We start from the raw sequence: 27,378 nt of genomic DNA on the forward strand, positions 1-27,378 counted from the left end.
GTCCTTGGGCTGAAGGCTCATATAAACTGGCACTGCCCAAAAAACACTGGAAATTGGGCTAGCAAGCCATTAAATTTATCCGGCACTGCTACCCGGCAATTGTGGTGTGGCCAAAGTACTTGCATCTGCGCAACCTGTGCAGGCAGGAGGTCTACCTGCTGGACTAACTGATCATTGTCTGCTCAGAGCTGATCCATGGTTACCCAAAGTGGTACGGAGGAGCAAGTTGGAGTTAGGTCGGGAACAAAATGTGATGACTTGGGGCGTGGCATGAAACCAACACAGCCAGAGAACATGTCTAACTCCCCTTTATTGCTCCAACTTTGCCCCCAAACCTCCCCACGTTTACTATAAGTCCTGGAGCAGAACTCTCACATACACATTCAACAGCCTCTGGCTGCGAATAGTCCAGTAAGCAAGGTGAGCAAAGCAGTAACCAAGGCCAGAAGTCCAGTAAGCAAGGTTTGCAAAACAATAACCAGTTCAGTGAAGCAGGCAAACCGGGGAAGCCCCACAAGACAGAGCATAGTAATCTCCAGGCGTTGGCAAGTGCACACGAGGCTCCACAGATTAAATGCTTGTTCCTGACAAATGCCCCTCCCACCGGCATCTCCTTATATCTTAGTCCCCAGGTGTGCCTTGAGAAGGGGGTAGGGCACTCTCCTCCCTTGTAGCTGGCTCAGTCTGTGTTGTTCTTGCCTTCTCTTCGTGCTCTAGGATCATCACCTGAGCTCTGTCTCTCCTGCTCTTCCTTGTCTACAAGCCTTACTAATCCTGAAAAACCCTGCTTGGACTGGCTCTGCCCTTCCCCAGTTTCCTCCGAAGCCAACGGAGCCGCCTCCTTGATCTTTGTCGGCTCCTGTTCCAGCTCATTTTCCCTTGTAGATTCAGGTTCCAAAGGGGGCATGACAAGCTGGGGGATGCAGATGTCCTCCTGGACAAACTCCGAACCAGGTTTGGAGATCCATGCCATAAGGTGGGGGAGCTGGCCAATAGCCGAATACATTCGGGAGTTCTACAGCCTGGCTAGGAAACTGAGAGGGTGGCTAGAATGCTTACTGGTCTACCCCCTTCTGCGATGGACTAAATAAGGAACTATACCCCAACTGCCTGCCCCAAGGAATTCCAGACAACCTCGAGGCATGGTACCAACTGGCGATCACAGTGGAACTAGACCTGTTGTAGTACCGGCAGCATACAGCATACGAGGGTCACACCCGACGAGGCCAGGAGAGATGCCTGCCAATGTGCAAGGGATCAACAGCCCCTCCTGCCACCTGTGGCATCTGCCTGGAGCCTGCTTCCGATGTGGAAAAGAGGGCCATTGAGCAGCCAACTGTCCGGCCCCACAACCCATGTTGGCAGAGAGGGGCCCCGGCCAGCCAAAGGCCAAGGCACCAAGAAAGGAGAAGGCACCGGTGGCGCAGCAGATCGTGGACGTCTCTTTCTCCTCTAGCGAGTGGGAGGGACCTCTGACCCCCAGCAACCCCAACCTGGTCTTCTATAACAGCGAAAGCAAGGGGGAAGATGATCCACTGATAAGTGGAACCATCACTCCTTTGACTGCTCAGGTGGAGATGCTAGTACCCCACTCAGGGGCAAGAGGGAGCATTCTTTACAGCCCTGGTAGACTCAGGTGGCACCCGCTGCTTGGTTAACCTGTGAACTGTGGAAAAGATGGGACTGAGACTTAAAAAATTGAGGCAACCTATGAAGTTTGAGCAAGTCAATGGCTCCCTTACTGGGAAACTGCCAGCCACATGCCTAAATGAAACCAGTAACTCCGAGATCAGGAAGCCATAAGGAAACTATACATTTCATAGTAGCCCTGAAAATGGTAGAGACAATGTTATTGGGGTTGGCGTGGCTGAAAAAGTGGAACCCAGCAACTAGGTTGAAAGACAACTGGTGCTGGAGTAGAGCAGGTGGACTGCAACGCATAGGAGTGAAGCACAGAGGCAGAGAAAGCCTGCTGATGGCAATAGGAAAACTAGAGCCCATCAACTCATTAACCGAGGGCAGCCAAGAGGGACAGGCATCCCAAAAGAATACAAAGACCTAGTGGAAGCATTCAGCGAGTGGGAATCAGACGTATTCCCTCCTCATCCTCCTACTGATTGTGCCATTGAAATATTGTTGGGGGCAAAATTACCAAAGCCAAAGATGTACTCAATGACCCCAAGAGAGATGGAGGAGCTCAGGAATTTGGTGAATAAAAATCTAACTAGTGGTTTCATGCAACCGGCACAATCTAGGATGGCAGACCCGGTGTTTTTTAAAGAGAAGATGGGTCTTTGAGATTATGCGTGGATTTTTTGGGGATCAATCATACCTGTGTGGAAAACATGTACCCCCTCCCCCTCATGAAGGACATGCTGGGATACCTGGCCAAGGGAAGGGTGTTCACCAAGCTCATGCGCTCTCTTGGATGCCCCAATACAACAGCATCCAAGAGGAAATAATCCATCATTTCCTCCAGGCAACTCACCTCTCAGTGAGGCAGCGGCAACTACCCACTCCTCAGCCAGCCAACTGCACGCTGCGCAAACAGCTAAAAGAGGTCCTGAAGGAAGATGAATGGCTCAGAGATCACAAAGCCAACCTGAGAATGAGGGAAGACCTGGCGTGGAAGGGAGACAAGCTGTATGTTCCAGCCAGCCAGAGGACCCAAATCCTACAAAGGTGCCATGATATAAAGCCAGCTGGACACTTTGGGTTTGTAAAAATCCTTCACCTGGCTAAAATATAATTCTGGTACCCCAAGATGAAGAAGGACATAGAGAACTAGATAACCTGTAAGGACCAGTTTCTCTCCCCCCCCCCCCCGCTTCCAAGAAAATACAAATTCTTGAGAACTTCGTATTTCAAAAGGAATCTTTTATTGAAAGGGATGAAAGCAAGTCAAAACTCAAAGCAGGCTCTGGGGTCCCTCAGGGCATGCAGTTCAGGATAAAGGAAATTAGGAACCCCTGCCCACTGTCCGATGTGCATTCCAACCAATCCGCAGGTGTGAATACGAATTGCACCAGCCTCTCTGAGAAACAGATACGAAGAGTTTCTCAGGATCATTTTACAATCTACTCGTTCCCCCTTTTTCCGAGGTGTGAGATTTCTTCAGGGATTCCTGGCGCCAGGCAACGGTTATAAATCAGGGTAAGGTTTATACCCAAAGAGGATCAGGCAAGAAATTTGGATAGGAAAAAACCTACATGTGACACTCAAAATCCCCCCCCCCACTTCTTCCATGAAGAATGGCGGATACACGGATCTGACATAACCAGCTGCCCAGTGGTCTACGGAGATTCTGAGTCATCCAGGTCATGGTTGTCCCAAGGGTGCTTTTTTCAGGAGGAAACTGGACTTTGTTTTTTCTTTTGAAGATGTTTAATTTCTCATCCAAGCAGCTTCTTCAGCTCTGACAGGACAGTGGGGAATGGAAATGAAAGCTACCCAGTGTCTGCATCTATGAAACGATTGCCAGGGGTTGCTACAGCTGGGGCTAACCCTAGCAGACCATGGGAGGAAATCATCATGGATTTTATAATGGAACTGCTGGAGAGTAATGGGAGAACCATAATCTGGACTGTTGTTGACCTGTTTTCAAAACAAGCGCACTTCATCGCATGCCCGAAGCTTACCTCAGCCCAGAGGTTGGCCAAAATGTTCACACAGCACGTCTACCGGCTGCATGGAGTCCCAAGGCACATCATTTCAGACCGGGGGTGGGTGGGTGGGTGCAGTTTACAGCAAAGTTTTGGTGGGAGTTCCTAAAGCAAATAGGGTCAGCTCAGGGATTTAGTTCAGGGTTCCATATGTGCACTAATGGGGTGGCAGAAAAAACTAACACAATGGTGGAGCAATACTTACATTGCTATGTAAACATTGCTATCAGCAAACCAACTGGGTGGAGCTCCTACCTTTTGCAGAAGTGGCTTATAATTACTTGGTGCATAGCAGTACTGGATTCACCCCTTTTAAAATAACATGGGGGGTAAATTTGTATCAATGCCAGAGTTTCTGAGGGGATCTCCTCCCTCAGTAACAATAGCTGTGTTAGAGTGTGCACAGTGTGACTGCTATTTTGAGACAACCCAGGAGCAAAATACAGTACACAGAGGTTTTTCAAACAGTGGTTTATCTACAAGATATATATACATACACGTCAGGGGTGAAATCTACTTACCTTCCTTACCGGTTCGGAAGTGCATGTTAAAACCAGGAAGTAACAACACTGGGGCAGGTGGGTGGAGCTTTGCTCTGCCATCGCTACTGGATCGCTGAACCACACACCACGATCGCTACCAGATCGCCCAATCTGGTCCAAACCGGGAGCATTTCACCCGATACACGTGCTAAGCAAAGCCAGGCAATCAATCAGTCTTCTTCACATGGAGCAATACACAAGGAGAATGATACACGAAGAGACACCCCTCCTAATGGCCTCCTTTATATAGGCAGCTTCTTAAAGGGCAATAACCCTGCTGACTCATCCCCAGTCTTAAAGGGGCTGGTCAGCTTTAAATCTGCATTACCCTGACAAGCTGAATGGATGGATAGCTTGAAAGCTGCTTGGGGAAATGTGCAGAAAGCTCTGAATAAGACCAGGGAGTAGCAAAGGAGACAGGCAGATCAGAAGAGAGCCCCTCAGAGGGAGCTCAGAATTGAGGAGTTTACCTGTCAACACTTAAAAGCTAAACCAACTTTGTAAGAACTTGGGTCTTAAGTATATAGGTCCGTTCCCAATTGTTCGGATCATAAACCCAATTACTGTGGTTGCAGTTGGCTAAGGTACTCGGGCGAGTCCACCCAGCGTTCTACTGCAGCACTGAGACTGATGACATGTAGTCCCATTGACAATATCTATCTGGTGATGATGTTATCAATCCTACATTTTTATTTTAACAAGAATTGGAATTACCAAACTCAGTCTGGTTCATTGATAAGAGTAGGTTTAATAACATGAATTAAATATTTATGACTTGGTCATATAAGTTTGTTTTGTTGCCAATTTAGCCTGGGTTCTGTGAACCGATTTGTGTGCATTGCTTGGTGTACAGCTCAATGTACGGTGTCCAGAGAGTTGTGTACACAGAATAGCAGAGAAGCACAGCTGGGGCTCTTGCTCTTGTGCTGCTTCCCCAGGAGAGCAGCACGGCATCCTTTGCCCTTTAGAGAGTTCCTAGGGGAGGGAGCTGCTGAAGGGGCATTGGGCAGAAGCTAGTCATTGGTGCTGCTCAGCTCCCCAAGCCTCACTTCTTTGTGTTCTTTGGCGCAGGGCTTTCCTTCCCTCCCTCCCTCCCTCCCTCCCTATGAGGTGAATAATGCTCAGATGCAACTGGTGGATTTTTCCTTGGGGAACGGATCCCAAAGGCTTCCCTCCTTCGTCCTAAGCCCTAAGGATTTGCTCCACCATTTCCGGAAAGTCCTGCGTGTCAAGTCTGTGTCCAGAGGTGGGGACTTTCCAAGTTTTGCCCCAAGGCAGCTGGCCTGGGAGAGGAAGGAAGTTCGCTGCTTCTGACCTCTGTCTTGTACTTAATAGCCACTTGGTTTTGTGGCTGGAGGCCGTCAATCCTCGGCCCGAGGAGGACACCGGCTGGCCGCCTGTCTCCAAAGAGGCCAAGGATAAAAACAGTTTGGGGGGGGGCGCTAAGATCATGCACTCCGACCAGAGCCTGTTTCTGGATCTGAGAAGGAAGTCCTTGAATCTGGGTTGCCATCCTGCCTGCATGTTTGGAGAGTCAGAAAGGGACTTTTGGACAGGGGGCACCCCCACCATGAACTATGAGGAGAGAAGCCAACACATGCCTCCCCCCACCGCCATGGGTCTTTCTTGGCTTCTGCCTAAGCAAAGCAGGAGCCGTCTCGGCCCATAGGAAGCCCTCCTCCCGACGAGGCTACACCGCCCCCTCCCCACTGAGAGCAATCCCCCGAGTGGCTGCGTCAGACCGCCTCTGCCGGCAGGAAGCACCCAGGCTCAGGGAAAGTCCCTGGCAGGAGTCCCACGCTGGAGAGGAAAGCCCTGGGGCCTTCGAGTAGGGCCGCGTGCTCCGCTGTGTCGCTCTCGGGCATTGTCACGGGCGAAGCCACCCTTGGCCTGGCCGTAGGAGGTCCGCTTGAGAGGTGCCGCCAATCCAGAAGTCGCCCCAGGATTCAGCGCCGAAGGAACCAGGAAGCCCCATCATTTTCTTGCCAGCTGCAGGTTGAGAGCTCCGACAGTTCTTTAGGAATCAGCTCCCTCCCGGAAAAAATAAGCTCTTTTTGAAGTCTTTGGACACCCCCCCCCGGCTGTTGCAGGGGGGCTGTTGGGTGAAGCGCCTTCTCTCAAGAGACTCAAGACCTCAAAACCCTCCCCCCCCTCGACCTCTGTCCCGCTCATAACAGGACCCACCTAATTGCGTGCATTGCTGTTCTTAAGCATCTTTATCCTCTGCCTTCCATGTGCAGCGAAGTAACGTGTGAACTGCTTTGTAAATCATCGCACAAGCTGGATTGCCTGTTCCTACCTTAGGGTGGCCATAGGAGAGTAAATATTGTAAAGAGTCTTCCGAACTCCCTCCTCCTCTGGATGCAGGCCCACTCAGTTACTGGCTGATGGGTTTGACCCCAGCTCAGCTATCCTGGAAAGGAGACATGTTCCTGTGGCCTTCCTAGCATCCCGTAGCTGCCTTCCGAAGCCTCTGGGGCAATGGCAGAGGGCGCTTGTGCCCTACCCTTCTGCTTTGAGGAGCTTTGTAGCAGATAAGGAAAAAGCCAAGAGTGGTTTTAGCACCCAAAGCTTTGATTTGTACTTTGGAAAGAGACTTTACTGTTGAAGAAAAGAGACAGCCATTCCAAGGTTCAAGGTTGGTTTATTTTTTACTTGATTGCAACTCTGCCTAGGGCAGAATAAAGGGAGACCAACCATCACCAAAGCAGCCTCAGCTCAGAAAGCATTTCATTAAAAACTATGACTCTTGTAATTTACAAGTGCAAAGTTGTAAGATTATAAATGATTATTAAAAAGCATTTTGCTTACTAACACGAAACACCACATTTCTGTGATGGATCATAATTAATGATACACAACAGGGTTTCTTTGGACACGTGGCCTCCTCAGCACATGGTGCTGGCAGGGCTGACTGATCTTCAGGGCACTTGGCAGGGAGAGCAGCAGGGCCTGGTGGCATTGCCAGCTGTCCACAGGGACTTCTGCCCTGCTTCTCCCCCAGGCAGCAGCTCCTGGGATGACTTCAGTGTCAACCACTCCAAAGAACCACTCAAGAGACCGATGCAATGTGCATCAACCGATCAACTGATCCCGGCCTGCAAGTGAATCACTTATTCCGAAAAGGGCAGGACCAGGAACAATTGTTGCAAATTCATTACCGAAGGATCTGTAACTGCCCGTATTGGATTTACCAATCCTCAAGACTGAGCTGATAGAAAAGGATAAGCTAAACATGGCCCCCTCCCTCAAATTTCCAGTGGGCCTTTCTACAGCCACTGAGAAAGTGGTGGAGTTCTCTTCTGTCAGGAGACAAGCAAATTGCCCAAAACAGTTGGCACTAAAAAGGCTCCCCAACAGTCGATTCAAGCAAGTCCCTTTTCTGGAGACCCTCCTGGTTTCACATTAATGCATTTTGTATTTAGTATTTAGTCTTGGGATTTGTGACATCTGAGCTTAAGATATAAACTTGATTATAAGGCTAACATTGTTAAGATTCCCCATGGAGCATTTTCGGCACCACTGCTCCATCTCAGGGCAGAAGCCACAACCCTCAGAGAAGGACTTGCCTGTCACCAGCAGCACTGGAGGAGGAGAAGGGATGCAGAGCGCCTCATGGCTTTTCCCAGGAGAGAGGAAATAACATGAAGGCCTTAAGATATTTTCAAATCTTACTCTAGAAGAGTCACACAGAACTTTGGGGAACTGAAAGGACAGCTGATTTTTGGTTTGAAACAAATGTTATGCTTCACAATCCCAGAAGGTTCCAAACCAAGGGAAAGGAGACCATTGGGACAACCACACCAGCAGAGAGGGGGAGGAAGCCAGGGGTGAAATGGGTCAGACTGGATCGCCTGATCCGGTAGCAATGGTGGCGGGTGGTTCGGAGAACCGGTAGCAAAAATTCCTGCCCCCCCCCATGTCCAGCTGAGCCACGCGATCATCAGAGGCTTTTTTTTTAACTTTTAAAAGCATTTTTTCTAAAAGCATATTTTGTAGAAAAAAATGCTTTTAAAAGCCTCTGACGATCCCAGCTGAGTTGCCTGTTCATCAGAGGCTTTTAAAAGCATTTTTTCTGCAAACTCTTGAGGTTGTAGAAAAAAATCTTTTAAAAGTAAAAAAAAAAGTTGGCCACGCCCTGGAACTTTTTCCTCCCCGTTTTTTTTTGTGACCCGCTACGTCCCCCTGCAGCCATTTGGGGAATGGCTATAGTTGTAAATCATAACATCTTCTCTGGTTTGCTCCAATTCTGGCTGTGCCACAGCCGGAGAGCTTGGGACTTCCTCCAGGTTCCTTTCCATGTCAACCTCTTCTGAGCGGCCATTGTCAGGAGCAAAAGACACACTCACTGCCAGCAAGGCCGTGCTGCCTGCATTCTGCCTGGCACAAACCCGACAGCCAGGCTTCATGCAGCATGAGAAAATGGCTCAGCATTGTGGTTCCTGGGCCACTTTCTTGGATTGCTTGAGGCAGACCTTTTCATCCCATCTGAGCCACCACCAAGCCTGGTGCCTGCCCTCCACGAGTGGCCGCTGGATGATGGGCTAAACTGCAGGCAGAAAGGCACATTTTGCCCCACCCCAGAGTCGGGTTTCCCTCCTCCAGCCGTGTCACATCCCAGGGTGTTGGGTCTTGTATGTGAGGATTTCGGCAGCCAGCTGCTGTGGGTCCAAGAGGTGTGGGAAGCGGCTCATGACGGTGTCCACCAGGTGAGGATGGAAGATCCCACAAAGCTTGACATGCACCTTTGCACGCTCTTCTGCAAAACTGTCCGGAATGGCCCAATGGCGTGAGGAGTCCTTGTAGGCCAGGCAGGGAGCCCTTGGCAGGTCTTGGCACACTGCAGGCCCTGGATGGTACGGCTCGGACCAGTACTCGTGCCCAGGGCCCAGAGAAGCACTGGTGGCCACATCGTAGCCAGGAAAGGAGTGAGGTGTGACATGTTCAGATGGGGATGGCAGGAAGCTCTGAGGCAGGTACTGGCTGTACCTCCTGGATTCCGGGCCAGGAGGGACCCGATAGGCAGGCACCTGACCCCTGCAGCTGCTCCCCACAAGCAGCTCTTGTTGGGCCCACTTGACAGGACTAGCTGAGGGGCTGGGCCATATTTCAGAGAGCTGGCTCTCAAGGGAGCCAAGGCCCGAGTCAAGGTGGTCTTGAGAGACATGGGCAAGGGAGTCCCTGGGAGGCAGCTGGTACTGATCTGAACTCCTGTAACTGTGGCTCTTCCGGGCTGGGATGCCGTGGGCACTGAGGAAGAAGGGTGGCACATCGCCATGTCTAATGTGAGGGGCAGAGCTCATCTTCTCAGACAAGGCCTTCTGCAGGGGAACTTTCTCACTCTCTGCAGGTGCAGAGCCCCAGAACTCCCCATGGGGGGTCCTCCAGCTCCTCCTCTCCTCTTTGGTGGCTGGCGCAGTCCTGGTGGGGGAGAGCCCAGCGTTGGCCCGTAGCTCATCAGCAACAGAGCGCTGCATTTGGTGTGGCCGCTCAGGGTGGTAGAACTTACACTTGATTCCATAGGTGCACTTCTTGCCTGCAAAGAGAAAGGCGAGCCATGTGACAGGCATCCACTGCCCCAAACCCTTCCAGCTGTTCTGTCCCGAGCAGAGGAGAGCGGCCTCACCATATGGGCACTGCTGCTTCTTGTGTTCGGGCACTGCTGGTGTCTTCCTCAGGAAATTATCCAGGCTGGGTCCATGGCGCCCCAAGGGGTCATCGGGAGGCATGAACCTGGAGAGCAGAGGAACCACATCCATCAGGAGCTACAGGTCCCAAGGCCAGGCCTAGTCCTTCCCCATCTGCCAAGGCAACAGTGTGTGCCATAATGCTGGGAGCCCCACCAACTCTACCACCTCCTGAAAGGCTGGCTAGAAGTGAGCAACCTGGTGGGCCTGGGAAGCTCAGGAGAGATTAAGAAGACTCTGCTAGGCATGGTGTCAGATCAAGCTGAAGAAGCAGGCAGGCTGCGAATTAGAAGGGCACTTCCTAGCCAGGAACTTCACGTCCCAGAATTCTCAGCCACAGCCTTGGGGGACTACTCTTCACCCCCAAGAACCCTGGTCAGTCTCATGGCCAACCTCCAGTCTTCCCCAAGGCCAAGGACTTACTTGTCATTGACAAAGGAATACATCAGCAAGCGTTCTTCAATGAACTTCTTCCACTCGGGCCGTTCTGCTTGCAGATCTCGGTAGACATCATTGGAAACCACAATGCCGTCTGACTCCCAGGCCAGCTTCACAATGAAGCGGTCATCGTAGCAGACCACTCGCTTGCCTGCCACTCGCCGGGAAGGAGTGAAGACAAGGATGTTCTTCTTCTCGAGGTCATGGAGGATGTGCTGGTCTGCAGGAAGAGGTGGTGAAGTCATCCCCACTGAGGCTTCTTACAGAGGAAAGATCAGGTGAACCAAGGTGTGGGTGCTCCAGATACTGTAGCCCCTTGGAAGATCTCAATGAGTGGTCTGCCAAATCATTTATTTCCTTCCTTCCTTCCTTCCTTCCTTCCTTCCTTCCTTCCTTCCTTCCTTCCTTCCTTCCTTCCTTCCTTCCTTCCTTCCTTCCTTCTTTCCTTCTAGTCTTTCTTATTTGCCTAGATGTCCCTCTTCCTCCATGTTTTCTTCCAGGTGCTGCCTCCCATAGCTTTGCCCTTAATTTAAATGTCTAAACAAGTTTATGCTTTAGAGTAGGGGGCTGCAACCTTCACAACTTTAAAACTTGTGGACTTCCAACTCTCAGAATAGGTGGCTGAGGAATTCTGGGAGTTGAAGTTTGCAAGTCTTAAAGTTGCCAAATTGAAGACCCTGCTTTAAAAGGTCAAGAATACAAATCAATCCCCTAAAGATGCTGTAGCATTTTTTTAAATCTGCAAACATAATTTTTGCCTTTAGAAGCTGTCAAGTGTTCAGGTGATTCCAGATAGACTTCTGGAAACAGGGCTGACTACTTGAATGGTGCCCACAGTCTTCCTGATGCTTTGGCCAGCAGCAAAATTCAGGGAGTGGCCTCTTAAAGCCACTGGAAAGCAAAATTCCAGAGGGATAAGAAGCAGCATGTCCCATCTCAGTCAAGTGTCTCCCCATCCTGAGGAAAGCAGCACAGGAGCCCAGCACTAGCCTGCATCAATGCAAGATGGCCCAAGGCCACCTTGTTACCTGTAATGGCGACATCAGAGCGTGGATGCTCTTTTCTCCAAGATGGGACAAAGACCGTGATATCCTTGTGTCCTCTTTCCAGAAACCAGGTCACAGCCAGCTGGATGCCTCGGCAGGAGAAGGTGTCTTTGTCTCCATGACTGCAAATGGAAGAGAATTGCAGGTTCAAAGCGCTTCCCACACTTGACCTCATGTGCTGGCATCGAAGAGACCTTATGCAGCCACATGTGAGGGGTAGCCCTTCCAAAGTTTCCCAATGGTCATGCTTCCCTTCCCTTCTGTTATTCACAACCAAGCCAAGTTGGCTCATCGATGGGGAGAGATCTGGGCCCAAACTCATTCAACCATGCCAGAAAATTGACTCTGATTGTCACAGAATAACAAAGTAACAGGGTTGGGAGGGACCCTGGAGGTTTTCTAGTCCAACCTCCTGCTCAAGCAGGAGACCCTATACCCGTGATGGCGAACTTTTGGCACATGTGCCACAGGTGCACACAGGTTCAGCTCCGGTGCGCACCAGCCAGCTGATTTTCGGGCCTTCTGGGCCCATCAGAAGTAGGGAAACAGGCTGTTTCCTGCCTCCGGAGGGCCTTGAGGGGTGGTGGGGAAGTCCTGTTTTTCTCTCTCCCCAGGCTCCAGACCTTTTTAGGAACCTGTGGAGGGTGAAAACAGCCTTCCCCACATCCCCTGAGGCCCTCCTGAGGCCGGAAGTGGCCCGTTTGCCAACTTCCAGTGGGACCGGAAGGCCCGTTTTTTGCTGTCCCCAGGCTCCAGAGCCTTTCTAGGAGTCTGGGGAGGGCAGAAATGGCCTTCCCCACCCCCCTGGAGGCCGGAAATGATCGGTTTGCCAACGTCCGGTCCCAAGTTGGCAAACGGGCCGTTTTCGGCCTCTGGAGGGGTGGGGAAGGCCGTTTTTGGGCCCCCCAGACGCCTAGAAAGACTCTGGAGCCTGAGGAGAGAGAAAAATGGGTCTACCGGGCCATCATGTCCCAGGAGCGAAGGGGTGGGGTCGTGCGCGCATGCGCGGGGACAGGGCACATAGAATTATGGGAGCGGGCGGAAAAAAGGTTAGCCAAATGGCTGACCAATCGCTTAATAACCCCCAGTGATGGAGCATCCACAATTTCTGAAGGCAAGCTGTTCCACTAGTTAATTGTTCTCTCTGTCAGGAAATTTCTCCTTAACTCTAGGTTGCTTCTCTCCTTGTTTAGTTTCCATCCACTGTTTCTCATCTTGCCCTCTGCTGCTTTGGAGAATAGCTTGACTCACTCTAACTTAGAGAGAGCTTTGGAAGGATTCCATGGATAAGAATCCTGATGGGGAAAACAACGCAAGAAGTTTTGGAAATTTTGAAAAGTGAGATTATAAAAGCCCACTCTAGCACAATACCAATGAAGAAGAAAAACAACAACTCTCAAAAGAAACCAGCTGCATAACTCCCAGATAAATTGAAAGACAAAGAGGACAAGTATAACAAGTGGAAAAAGGGGCACATGTGACTAAGGCAGAATATCAGCAAATAGCCCGAGCTTGCAAAGATGAAGTGAGGAAAACTAAGGCTCATAATGAACCAAGGCTTGTGACAAAAGTAAAAAAATAACAAAAAAAGCTTCTTCCAACATGTTAAAAACAAGGAAAAAGTCAAGGAAACAATTGGCCCATTGCTGGGAGAAAGTGGCAAGAAGGTGACAAGCAACAGGGAGAAAGCAGAACTACTTTACTCATTTTTTGCATCTGTCTTTACACAAAAGGAAAAAAACAGTCCAACCTATCAAAAACAGCACCACAATAAACAGATTAGGAACACAAGTTAAAATAAGGAAGAAAATGGTAAATGAGCACCTGTCTACCCTAGACGAGTTCAAATCACCAGGACCAGATGGATTACACCCCAAGGTCCTGAAGGAACTGGCAGATGAGATCTCAGAACCACTCAACTATATCTTTCAAAGATCCTAGAGCACAGGGGAACTGCCAGAGGACTGGTAGTTCCCATCTTCAAAAAAGGGAAAAAAAATAGATCCAGGAAACTACAGACTTATCAGCCTGACCTCAATACCAGGGAAGATTCTGGAAAAGATAATCAAACAATGAATCAGTGAACACCTAGAAGCAGACAAAGTAATAAGCAAAAGCCAACATGGGTTTATCAAAAACAGGTCATGCCAGACAAATCTTAATGTATTTTTTCACAAAGTGACAAAATTAGTGGACCAGAGGAATACTGTTGATATAATTTACTTGGACTTCACTGAGGCATTTGATAAAGTAGACCATAACCTACTACTTGATAAGATAGAAAAATGTGGGTTAGACATCACCACCACCAGATGGATTCATAACTGGCTGACCAACTGCACTCAACATGTAGCAGTGTTAAAATATCTCAGGTGCTGCCACAAAGAAGAGGGAGTCAAGCTATTCTCCAAAGCACCTGAGGGTAGGACAAGAAGCAATGGGTGGAAATTAATCAAGGAGAGAAGCAACCTAGAACTAAGGAGAAGTTTCCTGATAGTTAGAACAATTAATCAGTGGAACAACTTGCCTCCAGAAGTTGTAAATGCTCCAACACTGGACGTTTTTGAGAAGAGATTGGATAAACATTTGTCTGAAATGTTAGACAGGGTTTCCTGCCTAAACAGGGGGTTAGACTAGAAGACTTCCAAGGTACTTTCCAACTAAACCTATAATTCAATTCAATTCAATTCAATTCAGTTCCTATTCCTATTCCTATTCTATTCTTTTTCTATTCCTATTTATTTCTATTCTTTGTGGCAGCCCCTGAAATATTGCAATATTGCTATCATATCACCCCTAGTGCGTCTTTTCACTAGACTAGGCATGCCCAATTTCAATTGTCTTAGACGAATGAGAAACCTACAGGGAAAACACTGTATTCTTGAAAATCCCTGTGGCCTTCTCACATGTACCTGTTCTATCCCTCCCCCTCCTCTTCAGCCTGGAGGGGCTGCTGACCCCTCCTTCCTTCCTGAGCCGGTCTTCAAGATGCTTGGGAGGCACCCACCTCCTTCCCCACTCCCTTTCTTCTGCAGCTTTCTGCCTCTCTTCCCAGGCGCCAAGACCTTCTCTCTCAGGGGTCTCCTTGGGACCCCTGCTAAATCCTGTGTGAGGCCAGGCTGATGAGGGAGCACACATTGCAACTTTTTGCTAGGAATAGGGTGTAGGAAGCACTCATTTGCCTTTCAGCTGGTCATGAGAAATATACGAATAATAAGGAAGGCAGCTTATTGTACTTTCAATTATTTATGATTCAGAGCAGCATAAGAGAGCACGACAGTGAATAGGCTTGCATTATGGGACATTTTGGAAGAATATGGAGGCAGGGCTTGTCTGTGGAATGCAGTAAGAACAACAAAGCGTGGCTGAGATTCAAGGGAAGTGGCTCAGCACCGGTAGAGAGTGGGACAAGAAAGACATTTCATTTGGAAAATGTGAAAGGTGTGCTTCTGGTGGCTCTGGAGGTGTGTTAGCTGTGGATATACTTTTCTAGGCTGAGAGAGCCTGTACGTTAGACAGGAAAATGTGAGTAGAAATTTGGTGTTCTCATTGAAAGAATGAATAAAGATGGCACTTGAAAACCAATATTTGAGTCAGGATCCTGAGAAAAGGAAAAGCAGTTGTTGGATTGTGAGTTGGGTGAGATTCTTAAGAAGAATGAGAAATTTGAGGTGCAAAAGGCAATGTGCCAAAGAGTCTATCGGCAAACTAGAAAGAAATGGAAAAGTATCGGCAGATGGTGTTGACATAAAGCAGTTTGGTTTCCTTCCTTGTTTCTCTTTGTCTCTCGCCTGCTTTGAATTGCCCTTGCTCACTTGTTTCTCACCCACTTCTGCATCATGTTATTTACTCCAAAAGACAATATTGTGTTGGGTAATGAAACCGATATTTCCTCCAAGCAAATGCAGTTTCATTTCTGACAATACATCTACTAAATACTGGAAACCTCCCAATTCTTCCATGTCTATCCAAAGATCCTCTTTTGCCAGAGAGATGCCTTGTCCCTCTCTGCCAAAGAGAAGGGAACCCCAAAGCCCCTCTATACATCCATAGTTTCTATCCACTTCAGCATGACAGTGCAAGCCCTTGGAATTTATGCAGTCAAACATAAATGGTCCTCCTAATCAACAACTTGCTCTCCTATCTCCTTGACAACTGCCAGAAAACAATGGCACTGCAATTTAAAAAATCAAGAGCTGTTCTGAAATGAGCGTTTACCGGAAGATACAAGCAGTTTGTTATGAAGTTTGACAGGGGTGGGCCTGGTTGCAGCAGGTCCTTCCCTGCACTGCCTCCAAAAGTGACCCCCACACACCCAACTCTTCTGCCCACCCCCTGATGCTCTCCCTACTCAAATCCCTCATCTGGAAAGATGAGTTAATATTCAGTCTCAGCACTAATAAGATGGCCAAAGCAGTAGAGCAAGGAAAGCTGTGAACAGTAGAAAGAAGGGCTGTCATCTGGTGGAGCTGGCACAAGAACTAGGCCTGCCATGGGGAAACTTTTCCCTGACACCACCACCCCCTTTCAAGGTGGAAAGATGGCCCTCAAGCTGTACCACCAGGAAGTGGAAAAACACCACGTGTTTCCCCCCCCCCCAAACTCAGGGCTATCTAGATTCTATCTCCCTCTCAGCCACGGCAAGAAGAGGCAGCCTAAAGATGGCCGCCACAAAGCTGTGACAGCCGATGAACATCTAAAACTGGTGCTGGAGCGAAGTAGGTGAACAGTGAGTGGAACTGGGGGACATGATTTTTCTTTCGCTTTAAATTTAACCCCAAGGAACAATTTAGAATTATCTGCTCAGAATCATCTGTCAAAGTGGCATCTAGGCATTCTGAGAAACCACCAGATCAGAAGTGAAGGGCACAGGAGTGAAAATAATACACTTTGAAATTTTGAAATATACAGAAAATTGAACCCTTAAGCTGGGAAGGCGTGGTACTGGGAAGGCATTTTAAAATGCTGGAATCATTCATTTGCAAAACTTATTCTGCTTTTATAATTCTTCTATAACTAAAAGAACATTGGAAACATAGTGATATTGAAATTTAAGCTGAGTGCGCCACCTGCTGATGAAAGGAAAATTACAAGTCTGGAAATATCTATATAAAGGTGTGTGAAAATTTTTATTGGATTACTTTTAACCACCCTATGACTGGATTATTGGAGACCCAAGTATAACCTCTGGGACTACTTAAATGGAACCTATGGGACATAAAGTATTGGGACTAATGCACTCCTTGAAGGGTAATTTAAAGATTGAATAAATAGTTCTTGGACTGCTGGATAAAAATTGTATTTTTAAAAACAAAACAAGATACTTAATAAAGATGGAACTTCCGGTTTGGCGTCGTGGCGAGACAGTCGGGGAAATAGCGGGCTCTGATGAGCGCCGCGAAAACCCCGGCTGCTGAACTGCCACCAATGGGTCTTTGGACCGGAACCGTCCTGCAGGAACGGGGGAAAAGGAGGGGTGACTCGGAAGACCAAGAGGGACAGACAAGTTCCTCGGAGGTCAGAGGGAATCCTCTGTGAGTCGGTGGCGGGGGGGCGGCAGCCATGGCGGCTGCCACGAAGCTGGGACAACCGGGCTAAGAGATGTGCAGGAGGAAAGTGGATTGAAACGGAGCACTTTGAAGCCGGGTGAGTGACAACCAACCCAGGCTTGCAACAACACTTAGAGCAATATTATTAACTTTAAGACCCCTAGCCTTAAAACAGCGGCTGAACAACAAAGGAGCTATGGAAAATTTAAAATGCATCTTTAAAGAGACAAAGACCTGATAAACAACTAATTCTAGAACAAAACTAATGAAATTAAATATTGAGACAGGGTGAAAAGACTGGATATTTTAAAACTGGAACTGGATATTAAAAAAAAAGATGATTTGATGCTTTTAAAATCAAAGGAAGAAGAGTAATTAAACTGGACTGTTATATAATTGTAACAAAATGGATACGTACATGACTAATGGAAAATGTGGATTGCAGAGGGACACCTTCTAGTCTAAAAAGGAACATTGTAACTCGTCTTTGTTATGGAAAATTTTGAACTTTACAGATAAAAGTGGGATTTTGTGGAGGAGGTTTTTTTTTTTTCTCATCTGCAGGCAGTTTGACTTTGGTGAAAAGAAAAGGAAACTACAATGGAACTCCTATAATTGGAATAATAACAATTTAAAAAACTGGCGCAGGAACAAAAGAAGGATTTAGCGCAGGCTCAAAAGAAGGGAACTTGATGCATTTTATTCGGATTAAAAATAAGAAAAAGACATATTATGACATATGGAGGACAAAATTTGAAGACTTTGAAAATGGAAGGAAATATATGCTAGCAGGCGAGAAAGTGAAGAAATGAAGTAGACACGTCTGGAAAAAGAAAAAAGATTAAAACAATGTGATTAAAAATGAAATAATGTATAAGTGGTAGTAATAATAAAAAGGAGATTCTTATAAGATAATTATGGATGTATAAAAATATGAGAAGACTGTGACATAGATATATAAAATTGAAATGTTGATGGAAATTAGAATAGAAGAGAAATTAAGATGTTAAAAGAGATTTTTAAATATATACAAAGTTATGTTTTAAGCAAGAACCATGTCTCAATGTTAAATTTGTCATAAAAAAGGATAATGATAAATATGATCAACTGAAATAAACAATGTAAAAATGGATGGAAACAACAAAAAAGAGGAGGATGCTGGGATTAATAGCAAAGTTAACTATGATTATGCTGTGATTGACAGCCAAAAAACAAAAATGATTATGTTGGGTAGGACAACAAAATAAAGAGGATTTTGCTGGGAGTAACAGCAAAAATGCAATGATACATAATCATAGTTAACAACAAAGACAAAGATAAAGATGTTAGGTTTAATAGTAAAAATAAAACAACTATGCTGGGATTAACAGCCAAAAATAAAAATTATTATGCTGGGTAAGACAGCAAAAATAGGGAGGAGTATGTTGAGATTAACAGTAAAAATGAAATGTATAAATTGGATTTAATAACAGAAATAAAGACGATAATGCTGAGTTCAACAGTAAAATAAAACAATTATGTTGGAATTAATAGCTAAAAAATAAAAATGATTATGTTGGGAACAGTAAAAATGAAGATGATTATATTGGGAGTAATAGTTAAAATATTTTTTAAATGTTTAAAATAACTGTAATGATTTATATTGTTAAAGTATATCCATTTTAGCAAAAAGGAAGAGAAAAATGGAATGTTATTTGGTTAGGATTAAGATTTAAGTAACGGGTTTTTGGGATAATGGCATAGTTAAATTGATAAGAGTTTAGGGAAATAACTGAGTAAAATATTAAGTTGTGTTAATTGGAAGTTAAGATTTGTTAATGATTTGTACTAATTTGTGACTGGATCAATGCTTTGTTTTGGAAAAGAGGTGTTTTATATTTGTGTTTTAAAAAAATAAAACTTTTTTCAAAAAAAAAAAGATACTTAATAGAGATAAGTGGAATTATGAAGGAGATGGACTTACTTTTTCAAAATACAAAAGACATCATGGAGAAAGGATTTAAGGAGATTATGGAAAAAATGGAAAATACCATACGAAGGATGAGTAAAGACCAAGACACCCAGGAAAAGGAGTCAACAGAAGAAATGAAGGAGGAGGAAGACAAAGAGAAGGCAACAATGGAAATAATAATGATTGATGAATTAAACCAGGGGGAAAATATATTAAGAGAGTGGAAAGGATGTTAGGGGCCTGGGTAGAAATGTTAATAATTAGGCAGTGGAAGAGGGTAGAGGTTGGAGGAATACCAGGATTAAACATCCAAGAAGCAGGTAAAGATTTAAGAGAGGAATTAGTAAAAAAAAAAAAAAAAGCATAGCAATTAAATTATTAAAGAGGGCAAGAGACGATGGATAGATGATTTTTTTTTTATTTTTATATTGTTGCTTTGATTCACTCTTTTTTCCTATCTTTCTTTTAAAGCGTAGCAATTAAAATATTGAAGCAGGCAAGAGATGATAATTGGATGATTTTTCTTTTTTGTTGTTCTGAGTTGTTATTCCTTTTCTCTCTCTCTCTTCTTCCTTTTTTCTTTTTTTAAGTAGGTGACATGATTAGAAGTTAGATAAGAAAGAAAAAGTCTCTTAACAAAGGGTGATATGATTAAAAGCTAGAATAAGTGATAGAAATAAAAAGGGGAATGTTAGTGTATACATTTTATATCATAAAATGAAAGTAATAAGAGAAAATGTGGAATAATTGAACAATGATAGATTATAACTTAATATAAGTATGTATTATTAGAAATATATAAGTGGATTGAATGTAAGGATTATGATTAACTTGATTAGTTTTATTTGTATTAGAATGGATGACACCCAGGTGCCACATGTTGATTTGATATTTTTATTAAAAAAAATAAAAAACCAAAACTCCTTGCAGCTTCATCCAAATGAAGAACCCCTTCCCCTTCACATGCCCCATCACCCTTTCTCACACGATACGAAGCTCCTAATTCCTACAGAAAACCCCTACAGCAAAACTGCGAAGTTTTGCCAGCAGTCACTTCTCAGCTGGACTATGGCACTGCACATTACATGGGGCTGCCTTTGAGGATCACCCAGAAGCTGGTCCAGGATGCAGAGGCATGTACAGATCTGGGCACTCCACAGTTTGCCCACATTGCATCAGTCTTGCCTGAATTGCCCTGGCTCCTACCTGATTCAAGATGCTGGTCATCAATCATCTCTCCCAGAGCTTGGAGGTGCACCTTCTTGGTAGCTGCCTGGACTTTTGGAATAACCTCCTGCTGAGATGGGCGTTATCCTTTTAGATTTCTGGAAGGCTGTAAAAACTTGACTCTTCCCTTAAACATTGGACTGGGAAGTGTTGAATTGGGGTGGTCAGTAGATGGCTGGTGGGAAGGGTCTGATGCGTTTTTATATCAGTTTTTGTGACACCCCATCTTTTCTGTGACAACTCCTCAAGTACTGGAAGACAGCTGTCATGTCACCCCTAATCCTTCCCTTCAGTCGCACACACATATCCAGTTCCCTCGTACATGGAAATAATAGAAAATACTTGTAGCTCGGGTTTTAGGTTTTGGCAGTGGTTTGTGCTCCAGGCTTGTTTCAATTTAGTTTCTGAACGTTTCGTTACCAGACCTGGTAACATCATCAACTAAATTGAAACAAGCTTGGAGAGCAAACCACTGCTAGAACCCTCACTTGATTTAGCCTTCAGTCCCCCTCTCACCTTTGTTTCACTTCTCTGTATGATTTCTAGAGCCTAGGCATCTTTTTGTATTGTAGTGAGCAGAACTGAGTGCAATATTATTCCATATGTGACCTCACTAGTACAGTATAGAGCAAGCAGTGTCGATGGAGATTCTCAGTCATCAAGGTCATGGTTGTTCCGAAGGTGCTTTTTCAAGAGGTAACTGGACTTTCTGGTTCTTCTTTGAAGAGAGTTCAGTTCTCATCCAAGATGTAAACCGCTTAGAGAGGGCTGTAAAAGCACTGTGAAGTGGTATATAAGTCTAAGTGCTATTGCTTAGAGCAGTGATGGCTAACCTTTTTGCCATCGCGTGCCAGGAGAGGGGGGGGCGGGGGAGGGTCGCGCGCGCACGTGCCCACGCGCATGTGTGTGCAACCCCCTCCCCCCCCCCACTCCTGGCACATGATGGCCTGGCAGCCCCGTTTTTCTTTCTTACCTGGTTCCAAATCCTCTCTGTGTATCTGGGAACAGCAAAAACAGCCTTTCCCACTCCCTTGGAGGCCCTACGGAGGCTGAAAGGGCCCATTTCTCAACTCCCGGTGGGACAGGAAGTGACATTTTTTGCTGTCCCCAGCCTCCAGAACCTCTCTAGGAGCCTCTCTAGGAGTCTCTGGAGACTGGGGACAGGAAAAAACGTCACTTCCTATCCCACCGGATCTGGAGCCAGGTAAGAAAGAAAAACGGGCCTTCCCCACCCGCCCCAGGCCCTCCAGAGGCAGGAAACAGCCTGTTTCCCTACTTCTGGTGGGCCCAGAAGGCCCGAAAATCAGCTGGCCGGCGCGCACATGCCCCCCAGAGCTGAGCTGGCGTGCCCACTAATATGGCTCCGCGTGCCACCTGTGGCACGTGTGCCATAGGTTCGCCATCACGGGCTTAGAGCAAGCAATATAACTCATATAATTCATCTCTTGCTACTGGGTGAATGTTTAATGCCAGTTTAATCCCAGCACCACCCAATTTAATGTATAGTTCACATAGATCAAATGAAATAAATGGCAAGGCTGGCACTTGCCCCTCAGTCCCCCAGGACATACTCTTCTCAGAGGGTGGGCTGTTATGAAGGTTACCACTCTCATTTAGTCTGAAGTTGTGATCACTGGAGCCTTTAAAAAAGAGACTGGACAGCCACTTGTCTGGAATGGCATAGGGTCTCCAGCTTGGACAAGGGCGATGGACTAGAAGACCTCCAAGGTCCCTTCCAACTCTGTTATTCTATTATTTCCTGGGTCCAACACTAGAAAAAGCAGCAATGAAATCAGGAAGGGAAGACTCATCTCTTGTTACTACTTTTTCTGAAAAGTACCCCCTCCACAAAGGTCCCTAGCAATCCATGCCCATCTGGTCCCCCTCAGTACCCTGAAGTGCAACGCAGGATGAGCAAGGAATACCAGAGATGGATCTCCTCCAACATTTCCACATTCTCAACTGAAGAGAAAAGGGTCCAAGTAGTTCATCTGATGTGGCAACAGACGTGAGAAATTCCCGTAGAAGGAAGTCGGGGACAATTCTGCTCCACACACCCTCCAAGATTTGCATAAACCTGCCACAAGTATTATCCAAGCAAGGGTGAATCGGTGAGGAACAGTTTGTCACTCCACTCATGCAGGAAGCAGTCTGTAAAAATTCCCCTTCTTTTTTTTTTCCTTGAAAAGAGATTGTTCAGAAACTCCGTCTCTGCTGCTCCAGGAACCGCTCAGAACCTCCTCTTGTCCCCCTCCCTTTCAACAGAAAGTGCCCTCTGGCCGGCAATTACAGCTGGAGAGCAATCTGTTTTATCTTAAACACAGCAAGGAAAGGGCAGAAGTCCATAACTGCTGGCTGGCTTCTCCCCACTGCCAAGAGCAGAATTAGGGCTTGCTTGTCTTTTTCCTGCCATCTGGTGGCGGTCCAGATTTTTGCAGCCCCACCACTGCCAGCATCACGGGATCAGTTGGTGATGGGAGGATGCTTGCCTGGAGAGTTCCAGGTTGAGTGGTTAACCCAGCTGGTGGCGCTAGGGAGAGGATAGGGCATCTTCCAGCATCCTCAAGTGCAAATTCTCCACTTAAGCAGCTATAGCTCAGGCTAAATGTTCATGGATCCCTGCCCTATCGTGTACAGTTAGTCCTCAACTTACAACAATTCATTTAGTGACCAAAGTTACAACAGCACTGAAAAAAGTGACCTATGATTGTTTTTCACATTTACGATCATTGCAGCATCCCAATGGTTATATGATCAAAATTCGGACACTTGCCAACTGGCATGTATTTATGATGGTTAGAGTGTCCCAGGGTCAAGTGATCACCTTTTGTGGCCTTCTGACAAGCAAAGTCAATGGGGAAGCCAGATTCATTTAACAACTATGTTACTAACTTAAAAACTGCAGTGATTCACTTAACAACTGTGGCAAGATAGGTCATAAAATGGGGCAAAACTCACTTAACAACATAAATTTTGGGCTCAGTTGTGGTCGTAAATTGAGGGCTACTGTATTTCCAACATGTTTAGAATCCTGGGAGATGAAGAAGTTGTTGTTCTAGGAAGCACAGTTTTTACCTAAAAACCAAAATGGATAGGGAAGCAAAGTGAGTTCCCTGGGCTTGCCTCCCTCTCACCCAGGATAGGTGGAGCTTCATTCTGTTTTAAACTTGGCCCTCCATCCTTCTTTCCAATTCTTAAAGGGACAAGCTCCCAGTCTGCACTAAAGGCCACACCTGGTTGGCCCAGAGCTTGCCTCCTCTGCCCAATGCCACTCTGTTGGGGCCTCATCCCTCTCCGTTCCCACTGAGAGGCCAACTGATTGGGGGGGGGAGGCACTTCTGGAGGAAGAGAGAAACGCTCGCTCCTCCAGGCACTGGTGCTTGAGTCACGCGGGTGCTGGGTTCCTTCCTGTTTAGATAAGAAAGAATGTTTGCCCAACAGTCAATGCAGGAGAAAAGGCAGAGCTGCCTGAGCCACAAAACTGGTTGCCAGTCAAGAGGATGCCCACATGCTCCCCCCCCCTTCCTGCTTCAGAGATAGAGGGAATTGCAGGGGGTCCCAAGAGACCCCTCACATGCAACAAAGACAAGGATACACCATGCTCAAAACCCACCTGTTAAATCTCATCTAATCACACAGCTTTACAGTATTATCAAAATCCAGCAATCACTCATTATTAAATTCCCAAGAAGATAAAATTACTTATGGCCACCTGTAGGGCTGAGAAGGAAGGAAGCCAAAGCCAGGGCAGAGACATTATAGGGGTTTCAGTCTCTACCTTCTCCACTGTTTTCCACTCCAGATCAGAACCAGATCCCAAGGTCTGTTTTCTGGGGGCTGATGTGACTCGGATTGCAGGGCAGGACATCATGAGGAAATGGTAGCCTGGTGGTACTTTAGTTCTCTGAGCAACCATTTTATTTCCAGCACAAGGTCAGAACTCTCGGTGGATGAGAGATCCAGCGACTCCCAAGGAGGGAGCGGGGGTCCGTGTGGCTGGAAGCAGCTCACTCCAGGCTATTTCACCTCCCAAGGCCAAAGCTCCCTCTGGGAGCAGCCCAGTCCCTAAAGCATCGAGCGTGGCGACGGGGCCTTTGCTCGCGGCCTCGCTGACGGAACGCTTCCCAGGCCAACTGCGCCCCAACCGGAGAGGAGCCAGCCCGGACATACCTCATGGCCACGTTGCTCCCATCGATCACGATCGGCCGCAGGTGATCCCCTCCCTGCTCGTCGGGAGGCCCAGGCTGGGCTGGGGGTCTGCTGGGGGCGGGCCGCGCCCTCGGAGGCGGCGGCGGCGGCGGCGCCTCGGGGGCCTCCGGGATCGCCTGGGCGGGCTCCCGCTCCCTCTCGCCCGGGGCCGCCCCGTGCTTCACCAGCTCTCCGAGGATGGTGTTGGTGTCCGCCTCCGGGCCGTGCTTCTGCAGGGCGCCCAGCACCTCCTGCGAGGAGTAGCCCAGCTTGCGGAAGAACTCCACCTTCCTCCGCCTCTCCACTCGGCCCTGCTCTGGGGGGCGCCACAGGCCGGGGTCGGACCCAACGGGCTCTCCGCCGCCCTCGAGGCTGCGGCCGCACAGACTCAGGTAGCCGCTTTCCAGCGACTCTTCCCGCCCGCTGCCGACGGCGCGGGCGAAGGGCAGCGAGGGCTCGCTCCAGCCGGGGAAGCGCAGGGCACTCGGCGGCAGGCGGTCCAGGTCCATGGCTGCTTCTGGCGGCGCTCTTCCTCGCTCACGCCCGGCCTGCCGAGAGAAGCGCGCAGCTAGGACGGCGGCCGGGCCGGGAAGCCAGGCGCGCCCGCGGGTCGGGCAAGGCCGTCCAGAGCACCGCACGGCACGGCTCCTCCCTCCCAGCAGCCGGCCAGAAACGCGGCCCGCCCCAGAGCGGCGCTTCGCCAGGAGGCCCGGAAGGAAGCGGGGGAGGGCGCGGCGCTTCCCCGCCCGCTACCAGACCCAACGCAGGGCGCCCAGCCGGGCTTCCCCGAAGCGCGGAGGGTGGCGGGGCAGGAAGTGGTAGCCGCCCCAAGGCTGGATATGAAGAGGGCCTTTCCGCGGAACTGGCCCTTCGAGCCCCGGTTCGGGCGGCGCCCTGCCGACTCGCCCCGCCGCTTACCGGGCGCCTCCATGGGGCCGAAGGGTCCCCGTCCGCGCGCGGCCGCCTCTTTATAGAGCGCCGAGGGCTCGCCTCGTGGAGTCCCCACTGCCGCCTCCGGGCTTGTCGGGGAAGGTCTCCACGGAAGAGACGCGGCGGGCGGGACCCGTCGCCGGGGGTTGGCTGGGACGCGCCTGCCTGCCTGCCTGCCTGCCTGCCGGGGTTGTTGGGAGCGCTGGAGGGCGAGGAACGCGGGGCCTGGAGCTCCCGTCGGCGGCTCTTCTCACCTCGGCCTCGCCCTCCCAGGCCTCCCGCAACGGCGCTTGAAACGCCCGAGCTGTGCCTTCCGGGAACGGCGGCCGAGTGGGGGATTTGCCTGCAGCCCTCAGCTGGGAACGGAGATGCGGCGGCGGGGGGGGGCTGCCTTCAGTCCAGGGAAGGGGCCGCACCCTCGGGGGCTCCGTCTGAAGGAGCTGCGTCGCTCTGGAGCTGCTGCCTCGCGGGGCGGGGCAGGGCAGGGGGGGCTCGACTCTCCCCGCCGAGCTGCCCCGGTGAAGGGGGCGCGTCACCGGGGGTCTCCTCCCCTGGCAGCTCCTGGGTGGCAACTGCGGCTTAGCAGCCGGCAAATGAGCTCTGCGGGACCAGGACAAGACCGCTTATCGACGCGGCCTTTGAGGGCAGCCGAACAGCCGGACCAGCTTTTGTCCTGGGGTGGCCAGCTAGCCGGTTCAGGGAAGGGGGCGCGGCCCGGTCCTTAAGGTGGGACTTGGCGCAGCAGCTGCTGCCGGCTGCAGAGGAGCCGAGCCCGGCCCTGGGAGCAGGAAGCGGCCGAGACGAGTTCTCCGGCTTCGTCTTCCGAACGAGGCTCGCTCTCTTTCCGGGGGGGTTGGGAGTGATGTACTCCCGCCTCCGCCCGCCCGGGGTTGGCCGCTGTCTCGCTGCTCCAGCATCCGGCGACGCGTCTGCCCGAGAAGTCGGGGCGCGCGCGGGGCGGGACTCCTCCGAGGACACCCGGCCTCTGTATGCAAAGCAGGCCGCCCGAGGATGGGGAAGATTTGCCTCCCATGCTGGAGAGGGGTTCCCCGGGGAAGAACAGCGCTCGCTTCCTGGTTTCGCTGGAGCCTTTACGCTGCCAGGCTGTGTGGAGCCAAGGGAGTTGCCGGTTCCTTCCCCGGAGGGAAACGAACTTAGCTGGGAGGGGGACCGGCCTTTAAGACGTTGAGGACCTGATCCCAAACAGAAACTCTAAGACAAGCAATCAAACAAAGAGGTGGAGGGAAGGAAGGAAGGAAGGAAGGAAAAGCTCACAGGAAGCAGGAAAGGGAGGCAGCGTCCCCAGGGTCAGCCAAAAAGGACTTAAATGCCTATGAACCAGCTCTCAAAGCCTGGGGAACAAACGGGGAACTTGGAGTATTGGTTCCTGAAGGCAGATATGTTGTAGTTGCCATTATTGAAACTTGGGTTAAAACTCATGACTGGAATATACTGATGGAAGGAGATAAACTATTTAAAAGAAACAGACTTAACAAAAGAGGAGTTGTGTTATATACAAAAGATCACTAATCTCTACAGAAATGCACAAAACCAAGGAGGAAAACTTAGAATCCATATGGATCAATATAAAGGGGGAAAAATGACATTGCCATAGATGTTTACTTCCTGCCACACAAGAAGCAGAACTAATGGATATAGGAAACACACCACAATAGTGTAGGAAGTTAGCACCCACCCCTTTCCTGGAAGAGTGAAATAGTTTAGGAAATATGAAAAAGGCAGAATATTATATTTCCCTGGATGAGAAATGGATGAGCATATTTTGAAGCAGCTGCCATCTTCCTGCCCCCACCCTTTGTCAATGGACCATTAAGGCTTGGGCCAGTCTATTCTACATAACAAAGATCTGCCTCCTTCAGGCAGAGCCATAGTAGGAATTGCCAAAGATCCAACAAAGATAGGATTAGCCCTCTACACAATAGCAGCAGAAACTCACCACATGTGACCTGGGAAGCACATGTGACCATCAGCCAGCAAGGCTAGCTAAGACCCCCACCCCCTGGGAGTCTGACAACCAATCAGAGTACTCTTTCTGGGCCCCAGGAAGTTCAAAGCCAGAGAGAGCATAAAACCTGAAAAACTCACTGTAACTGCCCCTTTTCTGATCAGGAACTCAAGCCATGTGATCCTGTCCACC

The 27,378-nt window shown here is 48.6% G+C and overlaps 1 protein-coding gene across 2 annotated transcripts; it reads right to left on the minus strand.

Annotated features, from left to right (window-relative positions):
* Window positions 1-6,828: 6,828 nt before the first annotated feature.
* Window positions 6,829-24,933, minus strand: ZC3H12A (zinc finger CCCH-type containing 12A). Of its 2 annotated transcripts, XM_070949858.1 has the most exons (5): window positions 24,273-24,933; window positions 11,358-11,497; window positions 10,315-10,549; window positions 9,831-9,937; window positions 6,829-9,740 (listed from the first exon to the last, which is right to left on the minus strand). In XM_070949858.1, exons 1-5 carry the CDS (start codon window positions 24,797-24,799, stop codon window positions 8,815-8,817), a joined length of 1,935 nt encoding a protein of 644 aa, XP_070805959.1. In that variant the 5' UTR covers window positions 24,800-24,933; the 3' UTR covers window positions 6,829-8,814. The 2 variants fall into 2 exon arrangements, with proteins under 2 accessions (XP_070805959.1, XP_070805958.1); XM_070949857.1 differs by having other exon boundaries at window positions 6,829-9,937.
* Between the last annotated feature and the right edge of the window lie 2,445 nt (window positions 24,934-27,378).

This window comes from Pituophis catenifer, unplaced genomic scaffold (genome assembly GCF_029215685.1).
Source record: "Pituophis catenifer annectens isolate HBS135680 unplaced genomic scaffold, rPitCat1.0.hap2 SCAF_9, whole genome shotgun sequence".
Classification (NCBI taxonomy): domain Eukaryota; kingdom Metazoa; phylum Chordata; class Lepidosauria; order Squamata; family Colubridae; genus Pituophis; species Pituophis catenifer.